This window comes from Plecotus auritus (assembly GCF_963455305.1).
Source record: "Plecotus auritus genome assembly, chromosome: 6".
Lineage (NCBI taxonomy): Eukaryota > Metazoa > Chordata > Mammalia > Chiroptera > Vespertilionidae > Plecotus > Plecotus auritus.
In genome coordinates, this window is record NC_137773.1 from 143,010,045 (window position 1) to 143,033,298 (window position 23,254).

At 44.6% G+C, this 23,254-nt stretch overlaps 1 protein-coding gene across 7 annotated transcripts in view; it reads right to left on the bottom strand.

Annotated features, from left to right (window-relative positions):
* Window positions 1–323: 323 nt before the first annotated feature.
* Window positions 324–23,254, bottom strand: part of TMEM40 (transmembrane protein 40) — a gene marked incomplete at its 5' end in the record, with an annotated part of 33,848 nt that continues 10,917 nt past the window's right edge. For 2 of the 7 annotated variants that reach the window (XM_080675596.1, XM_080675602.1), the window contains 11 exons: window positions 324–923; window positions 1,892–1,954; window positions 2,460–2,534; window positions 2,621–2,692; window positions 5,601–5,651; window positions 6,039–6,071; window positions 6,445–6,480; window positions 8,824–8,877; window positions 10,243–10,332; window positions 12,972–13,109; window positions 13,940–14,020. In XM_080675596.1, the coding sequence (XP_080531722.1) occupies window positions 904–923; window positions 1,892–1,954; window positions 2,460–2,534; window positions 2,621–2,692; window positions 5,601–5,651; window positions 6,039–6,071; window positions 6,445–6,480; window positions 8,824–8,877; window positions 10,243–10,332; window positions 12,972–13,109; window positions 13,940–14,012 (705 nt within the window). In that variant the 3' untranslated portion in view covers window positions 324–903. Of the gene's footprint in view, window positions 924–1,891; window positions 1,955–2,459; window positions 2,535–2,620; window positions 2,693–5,600; window positions 5,652–6,038; window positions 6,072–6,444; window positions 6,481–8,823; window positions 8,878–10,242; window positions 10,333–12,971; window positions 13,110–13,939; window positions 14,021–23,254 lie in introns of those variants that run through there. The other 5 variants (XM_080675598.1, XM_080675597.1, XM_080675599.1 and 2 more) reach the window with 4 other exon arrangements.

Consider the following 23,254-nt stretch of genomic DNA (forward strand, 5'->3'; position numbering starts at 1 on the left):
TAAATCTAGAACTGAACACTGCTTTTGGTGTGGCCTGGCAGTGTAAAGTAGGACCTACTATCACCTCCTTCTAGACTCTGTACCTCCATCAATTCAACCAAAATTTACAATGGAGTTTGTTGAGATGAGAGTGCCTAACAGCCTCCAGATCTTTTTTATAAAAAAATGTTTGCAAAACCCTGTCTCCCATGTGCAATTCAAGTCTTGGACCTAAAATGAGAGGCTTTACTTTTATGATTTACTCAATAGGACAGGGTCAAAGAAGACCCCAAATGTATTCTTGAACTCAAGAAAGCCAACAAAATATGTCACTGACTCTTTTTAGTACAAGGAAGAAAACATTTATTTAAATCTTGATGGAGTCCAGGGCTGCAGAGCTGGCACTAGGTGATGGAGCCCAGATGCTGTGGTTTCGTCCCCCATAGCTCACCCACATCAGGTTTACCCAGAGGACCTGACATGGTGGTTCCATGGCTCAGGACAGTGGACTGTAAGTCTGTCCTGGGGTGGCTCTGAAGGAACTGAGAGCACACCAGGATAGCCTGGGGGTTTGAAAGATTGCAGAGCCCAGACAGATTACAGCTTGCAGGGCCCAGGAGTCTCCTACTGCTTCCTGAGAGCAGAAACGTCCCAGAACCTTCCTGCTGGTCCGGGTACCATGAAGGGTTCAGTTCCCTCACCCTCCCTCTGCCTTCCATCCTGGCAGCTGGATTGCATGCCAACACTGCCCAAAGGATACCTCTGCCAGGGCTGGTGCCAATGTTCAGACCGTGTGGAAGGAAAAGAGCTCTCTTTATTGCCCTAGCCTGGCCTGCCCACGTGTCTCCCAGAACGTCGCTCTGCGCTTGAAATGCCACGCTGGTCACACTAGGGCTGGGCCTGGCTGCCCGCCTGGCACTGGCCTCAGTCAGTCCTCCTGAACCCTGGAAGAAAAAGCCCACAGGATGGCATGGGATTCTGAAGACAGTCAGGCCTCATTCCCACCATCACCCCAGATGCCTAAGACCCATCACAGCTGGAATAATGTAGTCACCCCAGAAGCCATGGGTCTCAATGACCCACAGCCATTGCAATGAATTCCCCCTTTATGAATTAAGTGGTTTAAAGAAGATGGAAATCCTCAGCCCAGAGACACACAAGCCCCCCTGGCCTCTGAGTTTTGAGACTCAATAGTAGACACAGAGCTGCTGGTCATCAAAGAGGATCTCCTTGCCCTAACTGGTTTGGCTCAGTGGTTAGAGCGTCGGCCTGTGGACTGAAGGGTCCCAGGTTTGATTCCGGTCAAGGGCATGTACCTTGGTTGCGGGCATATCCCCAGTAGGGGGTGTGAAGGAGGCAGCTGATAGATGTTTCTTTCACATCGATGTTTCTAACTCTCTATCCCTCTCCCTTCCTCTCTGTAAAAATCAATAAAATATATATTTTTTTTAAAAAAGAGGATCTCCTTTAGCTCAGCCCAGCCACCCTAGCTGTGTGACCCTGGGCAAGTCACTCTACCTCTCTGAACCTCAGTTTCATCAGACAAATGAAAAATAAGTAAAGCCCCACCCCCAGTGTTATAAAGCAAATAAAATCACAGAGAAGATAGAGTTTGGGGAAATGTTCTATGACAGAACACCCAGACTCCCTTCACTTTACTACAGTGTTTCACACTTAAGGACTTCTGCATCCCTTCCTGACATGATTTTCAGCCTGTGCAGTAGGTGTTATTACACCCATTTTTCAGTTGAGGAAACTGAGGCTAACAGAGCTGGTAAATTGGAAGAGGCAGGAATTGAACCCAGGCCCCAACTCCAGGCCCTGTGCTCTTTCCTATATGCTAAACCTCATTGGCAACAGAAGACCCTGATTGAGAGAGAGAAAGTGAACTTAGGAAGAATATAAAAGTTACCGATCAGTCTGAGCTTCTGAAAGAGGGGGATGAAGCCTTGCAGGACTCTGTGGATCCGGTACACTGCCCAGACAAGAAGAGAAAGGTGACTGAACTTGGTGCCTCCTCAGGGGATCTGGGGTCAGACCTCCTCCCGCCCACACTTGGACCAAGGCTTAAGCCACACAAACAAGGCTCTAACGGTGGAATTTCAGGCAGCAGGTTATGCTTAGATAATAGTACTAGAGTTATTATTAAAAACAACAGCCACGAATAGCAATAACAGTTCCAGGAAATGGAGAATGCAGTACCCAACCCCATTAACTAACTTGTTTTCAGCATCTGCCTGATTCTGTTTGTTTGCCACTTTCAATTGTTTTTGTTGCATTTTTACAGAGCTGCCCATTTTTCCACAGAGTTTTGCCAAAGACCTCACATTGACCTTGAAAGCGGTCAGGAGGAAAACATGAGCATAAGAAAAATCTTTAAAAAGTGCTTAGGTCATGGCTTTCTGGCCCTTGGCAAGCATCTATGGCTGGTCCAGCCACCACCCTCTAAGAGTCTGGGAGGGGGGCAAGGGGATGCTTACCCAGACCGAAGTAGATGCCAACGGTCTCCAGGGAGGCGAAGGTGAGCAGGCCAACCCCAAGGGACATGAACCAGTCTGCAAGGACAGTCAGGGAGAGAATGGTTAGCCTGCAGGTCTGAACCCCCAGCTCCCCAGAAACTGTTCCCACAGCCCCCACTCACCTGCGTAATAGTGATAACACACCAGCAAGGCCCCAATTGCAAAGCAGAGGAGGACGAAGTGGAAAAACTCATCTGTAAAGGCAGAGGAGGTGGGGAATTAACTATTTGCTTCTTTCTCCCTCTTTTTTTTTAAATTCTCACCCAAGGAGTGAGGATATTTTTTCCATTGATTTCAGAGAGAGTGGAAAGGAGTGGGGAGGGGGAAAAGGAGGGGGAGAGAGAGAAAGAGAAACATCAAAACATCAGTGTGAGAGAGACACATTGATTGATTGCCTCCTGAACACGCCCTGACTTGGGGGGGGGGGGGGGGGCGGAGAATCAGACCTGCAACCCAAGTAGGTGTCCTTGACCAGGAATTGAATCAGAGACCCTCCAGGGCGCAGGCCAATGCTCTAACCGCTGAGCCCGCCCACTAGGTTAATTACTAAAAGTATTCCTGTCTCTGCTGAAGTGTAGCTTTTACTCAGAGACACTTCTCCTGACCAGCCTAACTAAAACAGCACCCAAGCCCCACCCTTTCCAGCCTTTATCTCACTTTATTATTTTTCTAACACTTATCACCACTCAGCTGGTTATGTTTTCATTTCCGTGTTTATTCTCTGTCCCCCTCCGTAGGGTGATGGGTGGAGATTTTGCCCATTGACCGAAGCAGCACAGGCAGGCAGAGCTGCTGACACTTAATTTGTGGAATGAATGTATATACAACTGTAAAAATATGCAAATGTTTCAAGTTTAACAGTTTCACATTGCCCCATTCTCACTCCCTAATCCTACTCCTTAAAACCGAGTGGTGTTTGCCAAAACCTTTCCAGGCACATATATGTACAAGCACATTAAAAAAAAAAGCAGCAGGATCAATGTGTATGTATACCTGCTGCTCTATAATTTGCTCTTTTCCTCTCATTGATAGATCAGGGTCATCTTTCCATCTCAGAGCATAAATAGATCTGTCCTGTTCTTTTTGATGGCTGTATAGAGTTCCATGGTATGAAGTCACTCTGGTTTATTTAACTAGTCCCCCACTGATGAAGTTATTGATGTCAGATGTTTGCTGTTACCACCTATGTTGTACCAAACATCACTGCACATGAACCGCTGTGCATTCTGTGGGCCCAGTGCCCAGAAATGGAAATGTGGGCTTGGAATGTTTGGAAGAGAACATAGGAGAGAGAGAGAGAGGAGCTGAGAGGCTGGCAAGAATTCAGGGGTGGTCTGTGAAAGAGGCCCCCCCATGCACTTTGCCAGGCACTGTGTGAATTGTCAGAGGAGAGAACACAGGGGCTTTGACCCATTCAAGGGGCTGTGATTACAAGAGATGCAAACAAAGATTTCAAGAAGAAAGAAAGGAAAAGGAAAAAGAGAAGACAATGCAGAGACGTTTGCCTGGAATGAGGCAGGCTTCCTGAGTGGGTGTTGAGGCTGCCAGGAATGTGTCTTAGTTTAGTCCCGTGTAGCCACTGAAGTGCTGTGAAGCTTTGGACAAGCGTCCTGATCTTTCTGAGCCTCAGTGTTCTCACTGATATATTGGGAGAGCAACCTCTTTGTCACTGATAGGACAGATGGGGATCTAGTATGGGAAAGTTTGTAAATGGTAAAAGTCAGTGTGATATTTCATGTCACTGCTGGCAAGGAGCATTTTGAAGGCAAATGAATGAAAGGGGAGGAGGGTATTTCTGGTTTTATTTTCCTGGGGAAAAATTAAAGTGAGTATTTCTAGGACATTCTTTGCTCTGAAGTCAGTTTACCCTTTGGGGGTATATCTGAAACGAATATAATGTTGTATGTCAATTATATCTCAACTGAACAAAATAAACACCTAAATTCCATTCAGAAAGTCAGGGACATCTTAAAATTCAACATAAATTTTACCAAATATACTTATAGCTCTGCTCCTCTAAAGAAAATAGCAAAAACAGCAGTATTGTTCACTTATAAGAACCATAATTATTATTTCATCAAAAAGTCAAAATAAGCATAAGACAAATGGTAATACTTTATTTTGTGGAACAGTTCTTTGAACAGACAGTTCAAAATGCCCCAAACTACCAGATTTTGCCAAGTGTGGAACACACACACACACACACACACACACACACACACACACACACAGTACACAAAGCAAGATGGTGACGTTCTAGCAGCCCTCTGCCTGCAGAAGGCTCTGCTCACAGGGAGAGACTGCTCTGTGTGTCTGACGGGCCATGAGCAAGGGTCAGGGCAGTGTTAGCGGCATGGTCTCCGACCATACTCTAAGAAAGAGAGGGGAAAGGGGACTCACCTTCTCACTTTGGGGTATAATGCATGTCCTGAAGCAACTCAGACATGGTCTGCACTTAGGGAATCCCAGTTTTAGTCTGACAAGGCTCATCTTTTAGCCCGGGAAAATTAAACAGCATGCTCTGGTCATCTCGATGGACAAAGGCAGAGCAGGGGACGTGGACCCACGTCTCCACTCCCTGAAGGTGGGCTTTTGCAACAACTCAGAATGTTTCTAGAACAACTGCCATTTATTTAATAAAAATAATGGTCTCCCTTCCCACACTTCTCCTCCTCCCTGAAGCGCCCCCAGATTCCAGGCCTGGAATGGAGGAGGCCCCTCTGGTTCTCATCACCCCTTCTCTAGAACTTGTCTAACCTAAACTCACAGCTTCCTCAGCCCAGTCATGTCTGGAGGGCATTTATCATCCCAGTAACTCCACTTACAGCAGAAAGAGCTTGAGTCCAGGGTTAAAGCTCGGGTCATTCCACTCACTAGTTATAAGACCACTCCCCATTCCTGAGCCTCAGTTTCCATATCTGCAAAATGGGAATCATTGTACCACCTTCTCAAGGTGATTTGAAGCTGGGGAGTTTGCAAATTGCAGGGCACACGACAGGGGTGGGCTATGATTACTGTTGTTCTAGGCCACCAGCTGACTTTCTACCCATAGAAATCTGGACAAGACAAGCAGAAGCAGCTTTGGAACATTAATTTCCTTACCATCTTTCTTTATATTCAGTCTTCTTAACTGAGAGGCCTCCTCCATTTCTCCTTAGGAGCAAGAAATTAGTGTTTAACGTTGACACAGGACATTGGTGGGGTTTTCTCTTTCCTGCCTCACTGAGAATGGATCTCCTGGCTTCTTTTTCCTGAGTCAGAGGACACTCCCTGCAAGACCCATCAGGGCCAAGATGTGAAGGTGGGGAAGGCTGTCCCTGGGACCCCCACTGACCCCTCCTGCCTCCACAGGCCTGAGTCTATGCTCTGTTCCATTTCCCCTGAGCTTGGAGGTCCCCTTCCTGAATGGTTGGGAGACACTCTGGCTGGTGATGGCATCCCTGCCGGGACTCACCCACTTTCCCAGGATGGCTGTGATCTCATCCCACCCCCTGGAATTCAGGCCGCCCTCCGCTCCCCTCTTGGGGCTGGAGTACTTACCACTTGCTGGGTCTGAGCCTCTCCTTCGGAGTCCTGGAAGTTAGAAACTCAGCATTAGTGCCCAGCCCAGCCTGGGTCCGTAACAGTGGCCTGTCCCCTGGGGAAGGCCATAGGTGACCTGTGAAAATGCTCCTGTCAAATTGTCCATCGCCAGGAGCTCTTTCTATCAATCCATTGCTGGTTATAACCTCTTTGCCTCTTTTGGACCTCCTTTCTAATCTCCACTGGCTCCCTGCCTCATGCCACAGCCAGCCCTGCTGCTTGCTGAGCCCCGGTCAGAGCCCCAGGCTCCCAAGTGGACTTGGGGTCCCTGTCTCACAGCCATGAACCCTGATAACAGTTGGCAATGCCCAGACCTCATTCAACACCAGCACCGACAAACCCTCTCCCGAAACTAGGCACTCACCTGATTCTCCAGAGGGTACCACCTCCCCAGGAGCACCTGCACAGAAGGAAAAGCCATGATCACAGACGCATTATCCTTATCCAGAGACTTTCCATTTGATCTGAGTGGGTTAAGTGGGGACTGGAGCGAGCTGGAGGGTTCCTATTCCATCTAAAGGGACAGTCACCACCCACCAGCCACTAAAGCCACTGCAGCCGCTGCAGGAATGCCTGCCCAGTGTTACAGGTCTTCTACCTTCCTAGGAGAAGCCAGAAATCCGGTTTTTTACATAAACTTCTTGATTATAAAAAAGGTTGGCAACTATTGTATTTAGCAAATCAGAGTTTGTGAAACGTGACTTTTTTCCTATGTTACTATGTAAGGAAAACCACTGCTAATTATCATTGCAAGTTACCAGTGATTTTATGATGCACTCTGATTTCAGATAGGTCCAAATGTGAAAAAATGTGGGTTGCAGAATTGATGAAATGTATTAATAATAATTTTTAAAAACACTCTGTGAGCTTTGTACGTAGCAGAGCAGCTCCCTCGCTTCGACCAATGAAAGTCAGCCCTCGACACAAGGGTTTGTAGAAAAAAAAAAGAAAAAGAAAAACACTCTGTGAGCCAGATAAAACACATCTGCACACACAGGAGTCACCAGTTTGCAACCTATGCCTGTTCATGATGATCTAGATCTAGGTGATGACACCTAGCCGTAAGACCGCAGCCCCGCCTGGCCCCGAACTCCTGGGAGCTATGCTGGGTTGTACATGGGAGCCCCAGCTCCATCCCCGCAATCCCGAGTGTCAAGCCCCTTGTCTGGGTGAGCTGAGCCCTACATACCTGCCCTGAGTTTCAGCCTCACCATTAATCTGGTCTGGGGTGACCTTCCCATCCAATCGCCTTCTAGTTCTTGGTGCCTATTCTAGTTTCTGGTGACCTCTCTCCTAGCCCATCACCTTCTTCCCCTCAAGGGTAGGTAGGACTTTTAATAAGGTACTAAGAAGGGAGTCTGTGTTGGTGCCCTGATGATTTTGCTTGTTCCTCCTTCCATGCTATCTCCACTTCGGGAGCAATTCCTGTTAATTTGGGGGAAAAGCTCCAAACTAAGAGTCAGATAAGACTTGTAACCACTTCCTCCTCCTCCACCACCACCACCACCACCACCACCACCACCGTGAGCCCCCACTCCTGTATACTTCCTGTCTTTGAGGTCAGCCCCAGGACACAGACACCAGAAGGGGGCACTCAGCACATGGCAATAAACATTCAGCACGCTCAGCTGTCCTTAGGGTGAACATGCAAATGAGAACACTATCTACAAGTGACCCAAGAGTGACCAGCACCAAGGGTACAGAGACTGTACCAAGAATGCCACGAAACAAGACTCCAACAGTGTAACTTACTGAGGACCTCCAATGCCTTGGGGTGGGAGTATGGGGAGAAAAGAATTCACAAATACATGACAATATCTACATGAGCTACAGTAAATATGAATTACTTTCATGATGAGAAAAAATATTTTAAAATATACATAAATATCAGTTTCTCTCATTTCACACCCAAAGAAATCTTTCTTTCATAATTGGGTAATTAAAAGCATGTTTTTAAAAAAAACTAAATAATACTTGTTTTTCTTTAAAAATAAAAAAAAAAATTCAGATAAACAAATGAACAGCATAAAGATTGCCCACAATGCTACCACCCAGAAGCAGTCATTGGTAATATTTTGCTGCAGAACATCAAAATATTTCATTTACATTTCTTCGAATATAAAAATAAGTGTTTCTTGATGTTTTTCTTGGGTCATTTTCAGGAGTTAGAACACTACGTAGATCATGGAAATGTTGGATGAAACAAAGTTAAGGAGGTTTTCTTATCTGACCATGTGCATTAATCAGGCTTTTTGGCAAACAGGTTCATTCCTATAAATTCCCCCATTTCATCAGAGTTCTATGAAGCAAATGGCCATAATATTTAGATCTTGCTGTAATAATCACGATGCTCAGAGACAATTATTCCATAATCTGAGTCTTGTAGAGTTCATATTTTTAATTTTCTCTTGCCGGCTTAAACAGCCAAGTGTTCCATGAGAGAGTACTGATCATGACTCATTTTGCTGGTTGGGAAGCTGAGGCCCAGAAAGGTTGGGAAATTGGTCAAGTCAAGGTTATAGTTCAGAAGAGAGCCCAGGACAGTTTCATCACGGTGCAGAATGCTTGCCCCATCTCCATCTGCCAATGTTATAACCACTCATCTTACCACATTTTCTGCATCTGCCCACAATGTTTTAGCTCATGAAATACACATGATCTCGTTTCTGCCCAACAAACCCCTAGGCCCTCCTGTCGTTTGTCTAATTCTGTTTTTTTCCATAGTCACTGGACAATCAATTACCTCCATAGAGTTGAAGCTCATCCTTCAAAAGGTCAGGCTCCCCATGCTCAGCACCTGGGTAGAGACAAACCCCATTAGTCAGTTCTTCCCAGGAGCGACATCCCAGGGCAGCTTCTGTCTTGCACCTGCATGAAGCCTTAAAAAGTCTTGTGCTGGGGGTAAGCAGGGTGGTAGTCAAGAGGCAAGACAGCCTAACAAGAGCTTCCCCTTTTCTCTGTCGTATGCCCCCACTTCCCTAGCACACCCAGAGGTGACTGTGTTCATTTATTAAGAAAGAATTGGAGGTCTGAGAGGCCTTGTTCAAACTCAGTAATAACAGTTTCTATTTACTGAGCACTTAATAAATGTACCAACACTGTATGAAGTACTTTATATTTAATAGTTCATTTGATCCTCCTGGAAATCCTATGAAGGAGGTATTAGTCCCCTTTCCTCCCCCATTTCACAGATAGGAAACTGAGGCTCACAGGTATTACCTGAAGTTCACATAGTCAGTGACAAGTCCAGGGTTCAAACTCAGGTCTATCACCATAGTCCACAATCCTAATCATTTTGTTTTGTTTTGTTTTTATAATATAGTTTATTGATTTTTTACAGAGAGGAAGGGAGAGGGATAGAGAGTTGGAAACATAAATGAGAGAGAAACATCGATCAGCTGCCTCCTGCACACCTCCTACTGGGGATGTGCCTGCAACCAAGGTACATGCCCTTGACTGGAATTGAACCTGGGACCTTTCAGTCCACAGGCCGACGCTCTATCCACTGAGCCAAACTGGTTAGGGCAATCCTAATCGTTTTTATCTCCAGAAACAGAATCCAGAGCTCAACTCCAGCTTCATGGGCAGCATTTATTAGACACCTCATGTGTGCCAGGATTTGTAGTAGGCATTCATCCAGGCTCTTTTCCCCATGCTCTTTTCTTCCCATGATCCATTTGGGCTGAAATTTATCTTTTTTTATTTTTTTGCAAAAATTTTTTTTCTGTTGTTAAAAATAAAACATGCTTATGTCAAATATTTAGACTATAGAATAGTTCAAACAAGAGAAAATAAAAATCACCCATAATTTAACTACCCAGAGATAACCATTATTAGCATTTGGGTATTTTTCCTTCCAATCTTGTTTATAGCCACATATGAGTGAAATTGTACAAAGTGTATATGAGATCAAACTGATGATATGATTTGATATCTTTCTTTTTTACTTCAGAGCATTATAAAGAACAGAGAGCTCTAACTGGGACAGGGTGTGGCATCACTGACCTATCCTGCAGTTGGTGGACATTAGGTCTTTTCCATTGTTGCCCTACTATAAACAATGCTGCTAGGAACATCTTCACACAGACATGCTCAGGCCCAGTGAGAAACTCAACAGTGAGCCGAGTGGGAAAAGGAGAAATGGTTAAGGCTTGTTGCCTACCCGGTGAGCCGCCCCTGTGGGAGTGTCCAGCCCCCCGACTCTGCCGATGTTTTCTGGTTTTTCTGGGGCGCTGGTCCTCATCACTGCTCTCTGCAGGGAACAAACACAAGCTGTAGGAGAACCTCGTCCTGAAAGGAGCCTAGAATACACTTGTTCTGTTGTTCATTCCCAGAATTTAGTTTTTGTGAGGAGTGTGGTCCAGGAAAAACAGACTTAACATGTGTTTAGTGATTATCTCTGGGAGACAGAGCAAAGGATGATTTTTTCTTCTTCTTTCTATATCTTTACATGTTCCACATTTTGTACAATGTGTCTATACGTGCCAGGCTGGTGTGGCTCAGTGGTTGAGTGTTGACCTATGAACAAGGAGGTCACGATTAGATTCCTGGTCAGGGATGTGGATCGGTCCCCAGGTTGGGGCGTGCAGGAGGCAGCCAATCAGTGATTCTCTCTCATCATTGATGTTTCTATCTCTCTCTCCCTATCCCTTCCTCTCTGAAATCAATAAAAATATATATTTTTTTAAAAATGTGCCTATGGGTAATCTTTCACAATAAAAATTTTAATTAAAAGATAACAGGCTACATTAAGAACAAAAAGATGTAGGGAGAACAGTGCTGGTGCATGACTATCAGTGAGGGTCCTGGGCCTGGAGGAAGATGGGGCTACAGTGAGACAATCGGGCTTGGGGCCTTGAGGTCACCGTCTGAGCCTGAAGGATGGGCCTGGTCTGACTCCCAGCAGCAGGCCCGTCACTGTGGATCAGACACCAGGATCCTGAACATCAGTCTGTCCCTGTGTGCTTCTGCGTTAGTTTGCCTGTTGCTTTCTCTTAGTGTTCAGTTTAGCTAACCACAGCCAATCCCACGTGTGCTGTGGAGACAGGAGGGAAGTGCTTTATGGCCACACTTGAGGGACATTAGTGTGGGAGCAGCACCCCCTAAGGGGCAACCAGAATCAGAACACAGACTGTCCCCTCCCACCACAAAGGAGAAACACAGGGACAGAGTCCCCCTGGCAAGAGTCCCCCACACCTGGAAGCCCTTCTTCCAGAGCTAAAGCTCTTAGTGGGTGGGTTTGTGTACTTTTAATAAGGGCGATGGTTTCCTTTCCAGACCCATGAGGAGCCTGGCCACGCACAAACCCACTGGACCCACTCACCGTTCTCTCTCTTCTGTCTGCTGAAATAAGCATGGATTTTGTGGCCTTAAGCCTCAGTCTCATCATTTGCAACATGACGACATATGTCTAGGGTGCCAGGGCTTTGCAAACATTTTTAAAAATTTAGCCTCAGATTGCTTTCATCAGATAAAATCTCAGACCCAGGCCCACTAAGTACAGCAGATCAGGGCTCTGGTTGAGGAGGAATAGACCAGAGCGAATCCTTAGGCTCCTCAGGCCCAGAAAGACCTCTAGGGAATCCCAGGTTACTGAGCCCTCTTACAACAGGGAAGTGAGCCTGTGCCTCAGTTTCCTCATCTGTAAAATGGTAACAATAATAGTACCTCCCTTAATGGATTGCTATGAGAATTAATTGAGTTATTACAGTGCTCGGAACAGTACCCGGCACATAGGTCAGTAGCATCAACACATGCTCGCTATGATGTTGCTGCTGCTATAAACTCAGCCTTACATTTTGAATCAAAAGAATAAAAGTGAAAGAATATTATGCTGTTTATTAGAGAATAACGTGACAATTTGTAATCAAGTCCCAGATAGAGACACTTATTTCTCTAAACTTGTGGGGAAGCAATACTTAGGACATGATTTGTATGAAATACTAAAAAAGCAAAAGCAATGGTGGTCTGTGGGAGAAAAAGGGTATGGAATTTCCACTCCAGCGTGAGGGGAAGATGGGGCTACAAGGGAGGCACAAGTGGGGGTGGGGGGTGAGGGGGGAGCAGCCCATGAATTTTAAGGAACCATTTAAAACCGGCAAACTTTTAATTTACTTAAACCTAATCCTACAGATCAAAAGTTTCTAATAGATATATTATAAAAACTGTAAATAACTATATAATCAAACACCATGACCCTCAATTTAAAAACAAATAAATGGGTAAATAAATAAAAGCAAAAGCTTTTGAGCAAGGATGCTCATGAATGGGATAAATTGGTGGTAAGGTGGGGTGGATCTTAACAATAATAGTTCCTTTTTGAGCTTTTACGATGTGCTAGGTGCTAAGACGTTACACATGTGAAAAATATTATCTTCATAAGAATCCTATGAGGTAACAACTTTTTTTTACCATCCCTATCTTAGAGATTAGGACCTCAAGGCATACAGGGTTAAGGGATTTATCCAAGGACACATAGCTAGTTAGTGGCCAAGGAAGGATTTGAACCCGAGCAGGCTGCTTTATGAACAGGTGCACTAACTCTGACACCAGACCGTCCCTAGGAAACCTAAATGCTACTTTACATGAGATGCAGCCACTTGAGGGGTTAATCAGGAGGCATGAGAAATAGCTGCAAAGATATGACAGAACAGCAGGGCAAAACGCAGAGGACAAGACAGCAAAAAATGTTAAACCATGAACAAAATTGTCTATATGATTATATATAACTGTATACAAGTTGTGTGTACCGATAGGCAGGCTCTGGAAGGGAATGTGGGAAAATAGAATTGAAGTATCAGTGTGGGAGATTGTGGGGCATGGTTTTTCCATGTAAAGGTTTTCTTGAATAATATAAGATTATATGTGTGTATATTTAAATCTTTGCTGTACCTGAAGCAGAGGAGGACGATGATGAAGAGGAGGAGGAGGAAGACGAAGAGGAGGAGGAAGAAGACTTGTCTCTCTTATATTGTTTTTGAGGAAAGAGTCCAGCCTCCCTGTCTTGCTTGTGGATATCTGTCTCTCCATCTGGGAGGAACACATCGGCAAGGATGAGTGTTTCCCACCTGTCCCACCCCAGGGACTACCAAGGCCTCCTCAGGGGTCTCTCTAGACTTGGGGACCCAAGAGGGGCTGGTTTCTCAAGGACACTCTTCCCAGAGGCCCCAGGGTTCTAAGAAGGCCCAAAGCAGAAATTTCTCTAAACATGGAGCCCAGATAGGGGCTTCTAAGGCCCCTGTCCTGCTCTGAGACCACTAGACTGTATAAATAGTTCCCAATTGAAGATTCTCTGTAAATTTCAGGGCAGGTGGAATCAGATTAAGCCCTATCTTCCTATCTCCTATTCTGGGGCTCTCCCTAGTGCCAGCCCAAGCCCACAGAGACTCTTAGAGAGTTGGGGAGCAGCTGAGGGCTCCCACAGCTCGAAAGTGCTGGAGGACAGACTGGACCAGCCGTGGGCAAACTACGGCCCGTGGGCCGGATCCGGCCCGTTCGGCTGTTCTATCTGGCCCGCGGAGCCGAAAGAGCGGAGGGTTCTCTTGCTCTCCCCTCCGCTCCTTTACTTTGAATTTATATTAGTTCACACAAGCACTCCATCCATGCTTTTGTTCTGGCCCTCCGGTCCAGTTTAAGAACCCATTGTGGCCCTCGAGTCAAAAAGTTTGCCCACCCCTGGCACTGGACCAAGCACATATGTATGTGTGCATGTGTGTAAAATCACTACTTCTTTGGACGTTTCAACTGTGACTTGAGCCATTGTACCACATGAGCTAAGCAGGGTCTTCCTCTGTTCTACCCATTGCTGGACTCCACCTCCCATGAGACTTTGCCCAGAGGATCAGAGAAGGCAAACATACAGTCTACATCTTCTGTATTTCCGTGGACTTGACTGTGGTCTGGAGTCTGGGAGGAGGATCCTGAAGTCTCCATTGCCTTCCCTGGAGGAATAACAATAACAAGTAATTAATATCACTTGTAATTAATAATCAGTAATAAGTAGTTAATATCCTTAATGCAGAGAGAGCTTGGCAAATAAATAAGGAAAAACACTCAATTTAAAAAGGTATAAGAAAAACAACTTACAAAAAAAGAAAAATACAATTAGGGAAATTTGGATAATGATAATCTTTTGACAATATAAAAACTTACTTTTAAAAAATAGACTTTAGTATTTAGAGCAGTTTTAAGTTCACAGTAAAATTGAGTGGAAGGTACAGAGATTTCCCATATACCTCCTATCTCCATACCTGCATAGCTTCCCCATTATGAACATCCTCCGCTAGTAATTTTTAGGTGTGATATTTATATTGAGGTTATATTTATTTAAAGTATCCTTAAGTTTAGAGATAAATACTGAAATGTTTATAATAAAATTATATTACGTCTTGGACTTGCTTCAAAATAATCCTGTTGCGTAGTTGGAGGGCATGGGTGGGGATCCAAATAAACAAGCATGACCATCAGTCAGTAGTTGTTGGAGCGATATCAAAATATAAATCGTGGTTCTCTCTGGGTGGTGTTACCATGCATATTTTTAGTGTTTTATTTTTACTTTGCATCTTCTAAATTTTTAATAGTAGTGCTATTGTCATAATAATAAAATAACCAATAATTTTTCATTACTTAAAAATGTAACATACTACCTTATATTAGTATAATAGCACTTAATGGTTTTCCAAAGGGCTATGTGTCTATAATTCCATCTGAGCCTGATCACAAACCAGTCAGGTAGGAAATGGGATTAATTGGTCCTCATATATGAATTGTAGTTTCTAGATAATGGATATTTAAATCTTTGCCCACCTCCACCTCTAGCAACCACCTATCTGTTCTCTGTGTCTATGAGTTTGGGTTGTTTTTGTTTTAGCAGAGAATCTACTCTTTAAAAAAATGGTTTTTTAAAAATTTATTTCAGAGAGGAAGGGAGAGAGAGAGAGAGAAACATCAATGATGAGAGAGTATCATTGATCAGCTGCCTCCTGCACGTCCCACATTGGGGATTGAGCCCACAACCCAGGCATGTACCCTGGCCATGGAATTGAACCGTGACTGCTTGGTTCATAGGTCGATGCTCAACCACTGAGTCATGCCAGCCAGGCCAGAGAATCTACTCTTAACCCACCACAAGACCTTGGCAAGGCAATATCTTTCCCTTTGTCTCAAAGATGGACCAGCTGGGTTTGAATCCTGACACTTCCAGCTGTGGGAGCTGAGCATGTTACTGAACCTCTTGCTGTACCTCAGGTTCCTCATCCATAAAATGGGGACAATAATAGTGCTTCCTTCATAGTATTGTTGTGAAAAGAGCATGATCTAAAACACGTGAAACACTTAGAACAATGCTTGGTACAGAGCAAGTGTTGAATAAACGCTAGCTGAGATGATTATTATTATTAAGACAGAGGAGCTGGGTGGGAGCAAAAAGACAGTATTTGTACAGTGACAAGAGCATGTGCTTTGGGGTCAGTCTGACCAGGGTCCAACTCCACTTCTGTCACCTGTGCATGGGATGACCTCAGGTAGAGCAGTTCCCTTCTCTACGTTCTATTTATCACAACTGTGAACTAGTGATGGCAGAGGCTTAGGGAGGAAAGATGGCCAGTGCCTGCCCTTAGAGACCTCAGAAGGCATGAGTTCCCTCTTCTCCAGGCCTCTTATTACCCTTGGACAGTCAGTGTCCAGCCCCAGCCCTGCTCACCCCCCATCTCCTATTACCCTCTTTCTAGAATAAAAATTCCCATCTTGCAGGGCAGAATTCAGCTAAACATTAGGAAATCACTAGCCAATAAAACTGATTAACATTCAGGAATGAATGAATGATACCCATACGCCTCCAGGGCATATCTATGTTTTGAAAAGAACTCTTTGTACATAGCAGGTGCCCAGTACGTGGTCATTAGCTGAGGTCATCTCTAATGTGGAATTTCAGGTAGAGTGGAGGAAGAGATTTAGAGCACCTATGGGAGAAAGAGAGCTTCCGGCTGATGCCAAATACACCAAAAGTTCACCAACCCGGTCCCATCTCTTTCCCGCTCTAGCTGTCACTTGGCAGTCCCTGGCCACACACAGCATTTTCAGGCCTCCAGACTCCTATCTATGCCATTTTTCCTATTGTCAAAATTGTATCTGACCTTCTAGGCTACAGCTCAAATAACACCTCCTTCATGAAGGCTTGTGCTAGTTGCCTGACCAGAACTCTCCCTTATGACCCCCACCCCATTAACCCTTTTTCCCCCACCACCCTTGGACTTCTTGCTAACAAAGCTGCAATTTTGTTCTTCCAACTCCAGTTAGATATTCATTTTTCCAGTCTTTCTCAGAGCTGAGGATGGCCATGTGACCCAATTTTCGCTAATGAAAAGTTAGCAGAAACTTGTTGGTGTTCAGGAATGGTTTAGTTTCTCTTACAAAAGTGGGCAACCGGGCTGGTGCTATGTCTTGCCTCTCCTTCCATCCCTGAACATGGCTGTGATGGCAGGAGCTACAGGGGCCATCTTGTGACCTTGAGGAAAAGCCAAAGCAAACCAAGCCCTTGCTCACAGCTGCTTGCTTTCTTGTTATTTGAAACAAATAAACCTCATTTTGCTTAAGCCTCTAAGGATTTTTGTTATTTGTAGCTAAATACAATTCTGACAGAAACACATTCTTACATTAATTGAGCACCTACTATATTCTAGCACTGGGGAAACAGTGGTGAAGAAGTTGCAGCACTTTCCTCAAGGAATTTCAAGGTAGACCTGGGGGCTGTTGGAACCCAGGGGCCAAATCAGATTAGAGTCAGTCAAGGAAAGTTACTGATGGAGGTGGTGCTGGGGGTCAGTTGGAAGGGCCAAAGGGAACAATGTGCAAGGCACAGAGGCAGGGGCCATGGACCACATGGGAAACAGTTGGCAGGAAGCATCTTTAAAGAAGAATGGGATTTGGAAGAGGCCCAGAGAACACCCCCATTGCATCCCCCAGCACATCATTCTCGAGCCATAATCAACTTTGCCTTATACCAGACTCTTCTTCAAGGTAGGGCATCTTGTTGCATAACTCTGGAGCCACCATTCCTAGCCACCTTCAGATCTGTGCCCAGGGCTCTGCAGAGGGTGTGTCTCTGGGTGTGTCTCTTCTACTGGATCATGAATCCCGCCAGGGTTAGAGACTGAGGCTGATTTATTTATGTGTCACCGAACCCTGCACAGGGCCTGACAGAAACCAAAAATGATGATGATGATGATGATGATGATGATGACGACGACGACGACGACAATAGCAATACATGCTTACTATCTTCCAGGCCACCAACTAAGCATGCTACGTGTATTAGCTTGTATTCCTCACCACAACCCTAGAAGGGCTCACCATGGTTGTGCCCATTTTATAGGTTAAGAACACTGAGGCAGAGAGAAACTAAGAAACTTCCCCAGAGCCATGTAGCTAGTAAGTGGCTGAGCAACAGTATTTGTTCAGTCCATGTTGAGGGCTGGAAGGACTAATGCTGGCACCTGTTCCCAGGCCCCTGTCATTTGTACCAGGAAAGAAGCCACTAAGTGTTATACAAGTGATGCTGACTTGGCTTATATTTAGCCTCTGGTGGAAGTGTCCTCATAACCAACTTCACTTCCTTGGGCAGTTCCTCAGCACACTGATCCATCGGGAGAGGGGAAATGGTAGGAACTATCCTTGCCCCTCCCTTCCTTCACCCTTATTTCTGCTATGAGAAAGGATAAATAGGATTTATAGACATATATTTTAAATATGTTTTATTGGTTTTAGAGAGAGAGGAAGGGAGAGGGGGAGAAAGAGAGAAACATCTTTGACCAGGGATCGAATCTACAACTTGGGTATGTACCCTGACTGGAAATCAAACCAGCGACCTTTCAGTGCATGGGACGACGCTCAACCAATTGAGCCACACCGGCAAAGGCATAGAATTTTTATAATTTAAAACTCAAGGATCAGTGTGCAAGGCAATGCTTAGCACAAAGGACAGAGGACTAGTGGTGGAACATCAGGCACTGATAGAGGGATTGCTGGGAGGGGCTTCCGAAGACTCTAGTTCAGTGCATGTGACTTTGAGCCAAGAAGGACAACCATAGACAGTTGACCGAGAAGTGAAGAAAGAAGAAAGCAGGAAGAGGAAAAGAAACATGGCATGTGCCCTGCGATCTAATTTCATTCATGTAAGTCTTATTTATTGTATGCAGGAAAACCTTAGGTTTAGATTGACAAAGTGACTTGTCCAAGGTCTCCCAGCTTTCAGATGACCCCCTACCCTGACAGAGAACCCCCATCCCTAGCCCTGGTTAGAGGCATCTCAGGTGGTCCCACATTTGAGGCTGATCCTACAAGGAAATAGACTCATTTTCTAACACTTTTCTCCAAAAGCCCAGCCCTGCTGAGTCACTGGTGGTGCCAGGTCCTCTGCACCCACAGGTCTTGCTAAACTGGATTTCCCCCTTCAATTCAGCCCAGATTTCCTAAGTTCCTGCTGTCACAAGGGCCTGGGCCCAGAGCGGGAGGGATAGTAGGAGACAGCCTCACAGCCCTTTTCCTGCCCAGCTCACTCAATCCTCATACTAATCAGGAGGGAGGCAGGAAGGGTGGGGATTATTGTCCTATTTTACAAATGGGGAAACTGAGGTCTAGAAATGGAGGAACTTGCACAAGGTCACATAGCAACTCAGGGGCAAGGCTGGCTCCAGAACCCTGTCTCTTGATTCAAGGGCTGCTTATCTTTCCCTGGTGTCTCTCCCTGGAGGAGGGGGCTGAGGCAACTAAGATTGAGTTAGATTTCAACAGGTGGCAAAGGGCAGAGTGGGAGAAAGATTCAGTGGAGGGGGTGGGTGGCAGTGGGCAGTTGAAAGGGTAGGAACCCCCTGAGGCTGGGGAAATAGTCCTGGGCCTTGAATGCCAGGCTAATGGCCAACTGTTCTTGCAGGTGAACTGTGAGGGACGTTCCTAAGGGCCACGAATGCAGGGCCAGTTCAGTTCAACAAGCCCAGGGGAGGAACTAGGGTTGGGGACACAGGAAGCAGAAATAGCTGGGAGGGGAACAGAGCTGACAGAGAGGGGGTGCTTGCTGGTTTTGCCCACTGGACATCGAAGCTCTTTTCTTCTGGCAATTACACCAAAGAGTCAAGTTAGAGCCCTCAATAATCTCCTCCAGTTTCCCACACCCCCAAACAAGCATGCACCCTAATTTCAAGCATAGACTGGTCAGGCAGACACAGATCCAGGACCAGCATCCCCCAAATGGATTGTGTCCCCTTCCCATGCTCCTTGATATGGAAATTCTGGAGGGGTCCCTGCCCTTCACCCAGGTTAGATCAATAGCCTCTCCCTCCCAGGAATCTGATTTGTGACATGTGTGACACAAAACCCAAGGTCAGCTGGCTTTGGTCTGCCCTGAGACAGATCCCTGAAGAGGCTGTTCCTCTCATTTCAGTTCCTGGTCACTGTCTGCTCTGTAGTTTGGTTCCTTAGCAATTCCCTCTCTTCTACGAGACCCCATATCCTTCCAAGAAAGTCCTTTTTTGATAGCTTGAGGTGGTTTCTGTTACTTGCAACCAAAGCATGTTGGTTGAGACAAATATGTGGGAAGGCTCTGAGATTCTAGGCAGAGCAAAGCAGGTCTGGGTCAGAGGGGTCCACAGATTTCACTCTAGCCTCCAGGGCAAGACTTGGGCAGAGCCCCTGAGATCCTCCATTTTGCATCTCAACTCCAGGCTGGATCGAGGACTTGCACTGTCCTATCATCCCCCTCCCTGTAACCACCCAAGCAGCAGTTGTCCACAAGATCTTGCCCTAGAGACTCGTACCTTTGCTGAGAACAAAGGCCATCTTAGAGCTTCCCACAAGTTTTCTATTGTTTCTGTAACAAATTCCCACAAACTTAGAGGCTTAAAACAACAACACAAATTTAGCATCTCACAGTTTTGTAGGTTAGAAGTCCAACATTGGTCTTACTGAGCTAAAAACAAGGTGTTGGCAGTGCTGCCTTCCTTTCTAGAGGCTCTGAGGGAAAACCCGTTTCCTTGCTGCTGGTTTATTTCTTCTCCTTCCTCTTCTCCTCTGCCTCTCCCTTCTTATCCTTCATTTTCATTGCCTTCTCCAGCTTCTAGATGCCACCCACATCCTTTGGCTTGTGGCCCCTTCTTCCATCTTCAAAGCCAATGATGTCAGGTCAAGTTCTCCCATGGCACACTCTGACCTCAATGAGAACTTACACAAAGAGATAGAAACCATAAAAAAGAACCAGTCAGAAATGAAGGATATAATAACTGGAATGAAGACTGCATTAGAGGGAATCAAAAGCAGATTAGATAAAGCAGAGAACTGAATCAGAGATTTGGAAGACAGGTAGTTGAAAACACCCAATTGGAACAGCAAAAAGAGAATCCCCAAAATGAGGATAGTTTTAGGGACCTCTGGGAAAACATCAAGCAAAATAATATTTGCATCAAGGGATTACCAGAAGGAGAAGACAGAGAGCAAGGGATTGAAAACCTATTTGAAGAAATAATGTTCGAAAACTTCTTTAGACTGTTGAAAGAAATAGACATACAAGTCCATGAAGTGCAGAAAGTCCCAAACAAGATGAACCCAGAGGCCCACCCCAAGACACATCATAACTAAAATACCAAAGGTTAAAAACAAAGAGAGAATCATGAAAATAGCAAAGAGAGAGCAGTTAGTTATGTACAAAGGCACTCCCATAAGACTGCCAGCTAATTTCTCAATAGAAACTTTGCAGGCCAGAAGGGATTGGCACCAAATATTCAAAGTGATGAAAAGCAAAGACCTACAATCAAGATTACTCTACCCAGCAAGGCTAGCCTTTGGAGTCCAAGGACAGATAAAGATCTTCCCAGACAAGAAAAAGCTAAAGGTATTCAACCACACCAGTATTACAGGAAATGCTAAAGGGATTTCTTTAGGACAAAGAAGAAAAATATGAATAAAATGGTAATAACTACATACCTATCAATAATTACTTTAAATGTAAATGGATTACATGCTCCAATAAAAAGAAATAGGGTGGCTGAATGGGGAAGAAAATAAGACCCATATATGTATATACTGCCTATGAGTGACCCACTTCAGATCGAAAGACACATGGACTAAAAGTAAGAAGATGGGCAAATTGGAAATTACAAAATAGTCATGGGGATGTAAAGTACAGGCTAGGGAATATAGTTAAGAACATTACAGTAACTATGTAATATGCCAGGTAGGTACTGAAAATATCAGGTGGAACACTTTATAAAGTTTATAATTATCTAACTACTATTCTGTACACCTGAAACCAACACAAAATAATATTGAAAATAAACTGTAGCCCTGGCCAGTGTAGCTCTGTGGTAGAGCATTGGCCTGTGCACAGTAGGGTCTCAGATTTGATTCTCAGTCAAGGGAATGTACCTGGGTTTCGGGTTTGCTCCCTGCCCACATCAATGTTTTTCTCTCTTTTTCTCCCCCTCCCTCCCTCATTCCCACTCTCTCTAAAAAGCAATGGAAAAATATTCTCAGGTGATAATTAACAACAACAACAACAACAACAAAGTAAACTGTAATTGAAAATATAAATAACTAAAAGTAAAGGGATTGAAAAAATACTTAATGAAAATAATAATGAAAAAAAAGTTAGGGTAGCAATACTTATATCAGACAAAGTAGACTTTAAAACAAAGGCTATAACAAGAGACAAAGAAGGACATTTTATATACAATAGCCAAGATATAGAAGCAATTTAAGTGTCCATTAATAGATGATTAGATAAAGAAGATGTGGTAATATATTTGATGGAATATTACTCGGTGATTAAAAAAAGTGAAATGTTACCATTTGCAACAACATGGATGGACTTAGAGGATATTATGCTAAGTGAAATAAGTCAGACAGAGAAAGACAAATACTCTATGATTTCACTTATACGTGAAATCTGAAAAACAAAATAAATGAACAAACAAAACAAAAACAGACTGATGGACACAGAGAACAAACTGATGGTTTCCAGATGGAAGGGGATTAGGGGGATGGGTAAAAAAGGGGAAAGGATTAAGAAATACAAATTGGCAGTTACAAAATAGTCATAGGGCTATAAAGTACAGCATAGGGAATATAGTCAATAATATTGTAATAGCTGTTTGGTGTAAGAGGGGTACTAGACTTATGGTGGGGTCACTTTGTACTATATACCTGATACTCATATAATATTGAATATCAAGGGTACTGAAAAATAAAAAAACGTGAAATTTATAATTTTTAATTAAAAAAATAGTCATAAAGTACTGAATTTAAGAGCTTAGATAAATAATGTTAGGCCCTGGTCGGTTTGGCTCAGTGGATAGAGCATTGGTCCAAAGACTGAAGAGTCCTGGGTTTGATTCCAGTCAACGGCACATATGTGGGTTGCAGGCTCAATCCCTGGCCTTGGTCAGGGTGTGTGCTGAAGGCAACCAATCGATGGGTCTCTCTCACATCCATGTTCCTCTCTGTATCTCTCCTTCCCTTCCAGTCTCTCTGAAAATCAATGGAAAAATATCCTCTGGTGAGGATTAATTAAAAAAATTAAAACATACACACACAAAAAAACCCCCAACCATTTCAAAAAGAAAGAAAAAAGAAAAATAATGTTAGGCTGGCAAAGTTTCTTTAGCATCTCCCTCTTCTCTTTAGAAGATCACAGCCCTTCTTCTTCAGCACCCTCCCCCTTCCTGTTCCAGACTCACCTTGCCCCTCCCCCTCTATCCACCCGCTCTCCAGGTTTGGCAGTCTCTCTTCTCCAAGCTAGAATTCTACAGAGTTGCAGCCAGGAGATCAAAGCTGAGCCCCAGGAAGGAAAAGAGACTTGCCCAAGAACACACAGCAAGGAGTCTGCATATAAACTCAGATCTAAGGCTGAAGTCCAAGCATGAGGGAAAGAAGGAAGATGCCACCATTTCCACTTCCTCTGCCATTTTGTCCCAAGTTTGTCCAGGAAGTTTAATAGTGAGAAAACAACCCACACTGCCCAGCTGACCATCAGCCAGATGGACCTGTCATGACTCTGGGTGAACCTTGTAGCCACAGAACATCCAAGGATGCAGCCAGGGCCTTGGGTTGCCCCTGAGGAGTGAAACAAAAGGGTGCAAAGGGACAAAGTCAAGTTTGTGCAGAAAGAGGATGGTGGGCCCAGTTTGGAG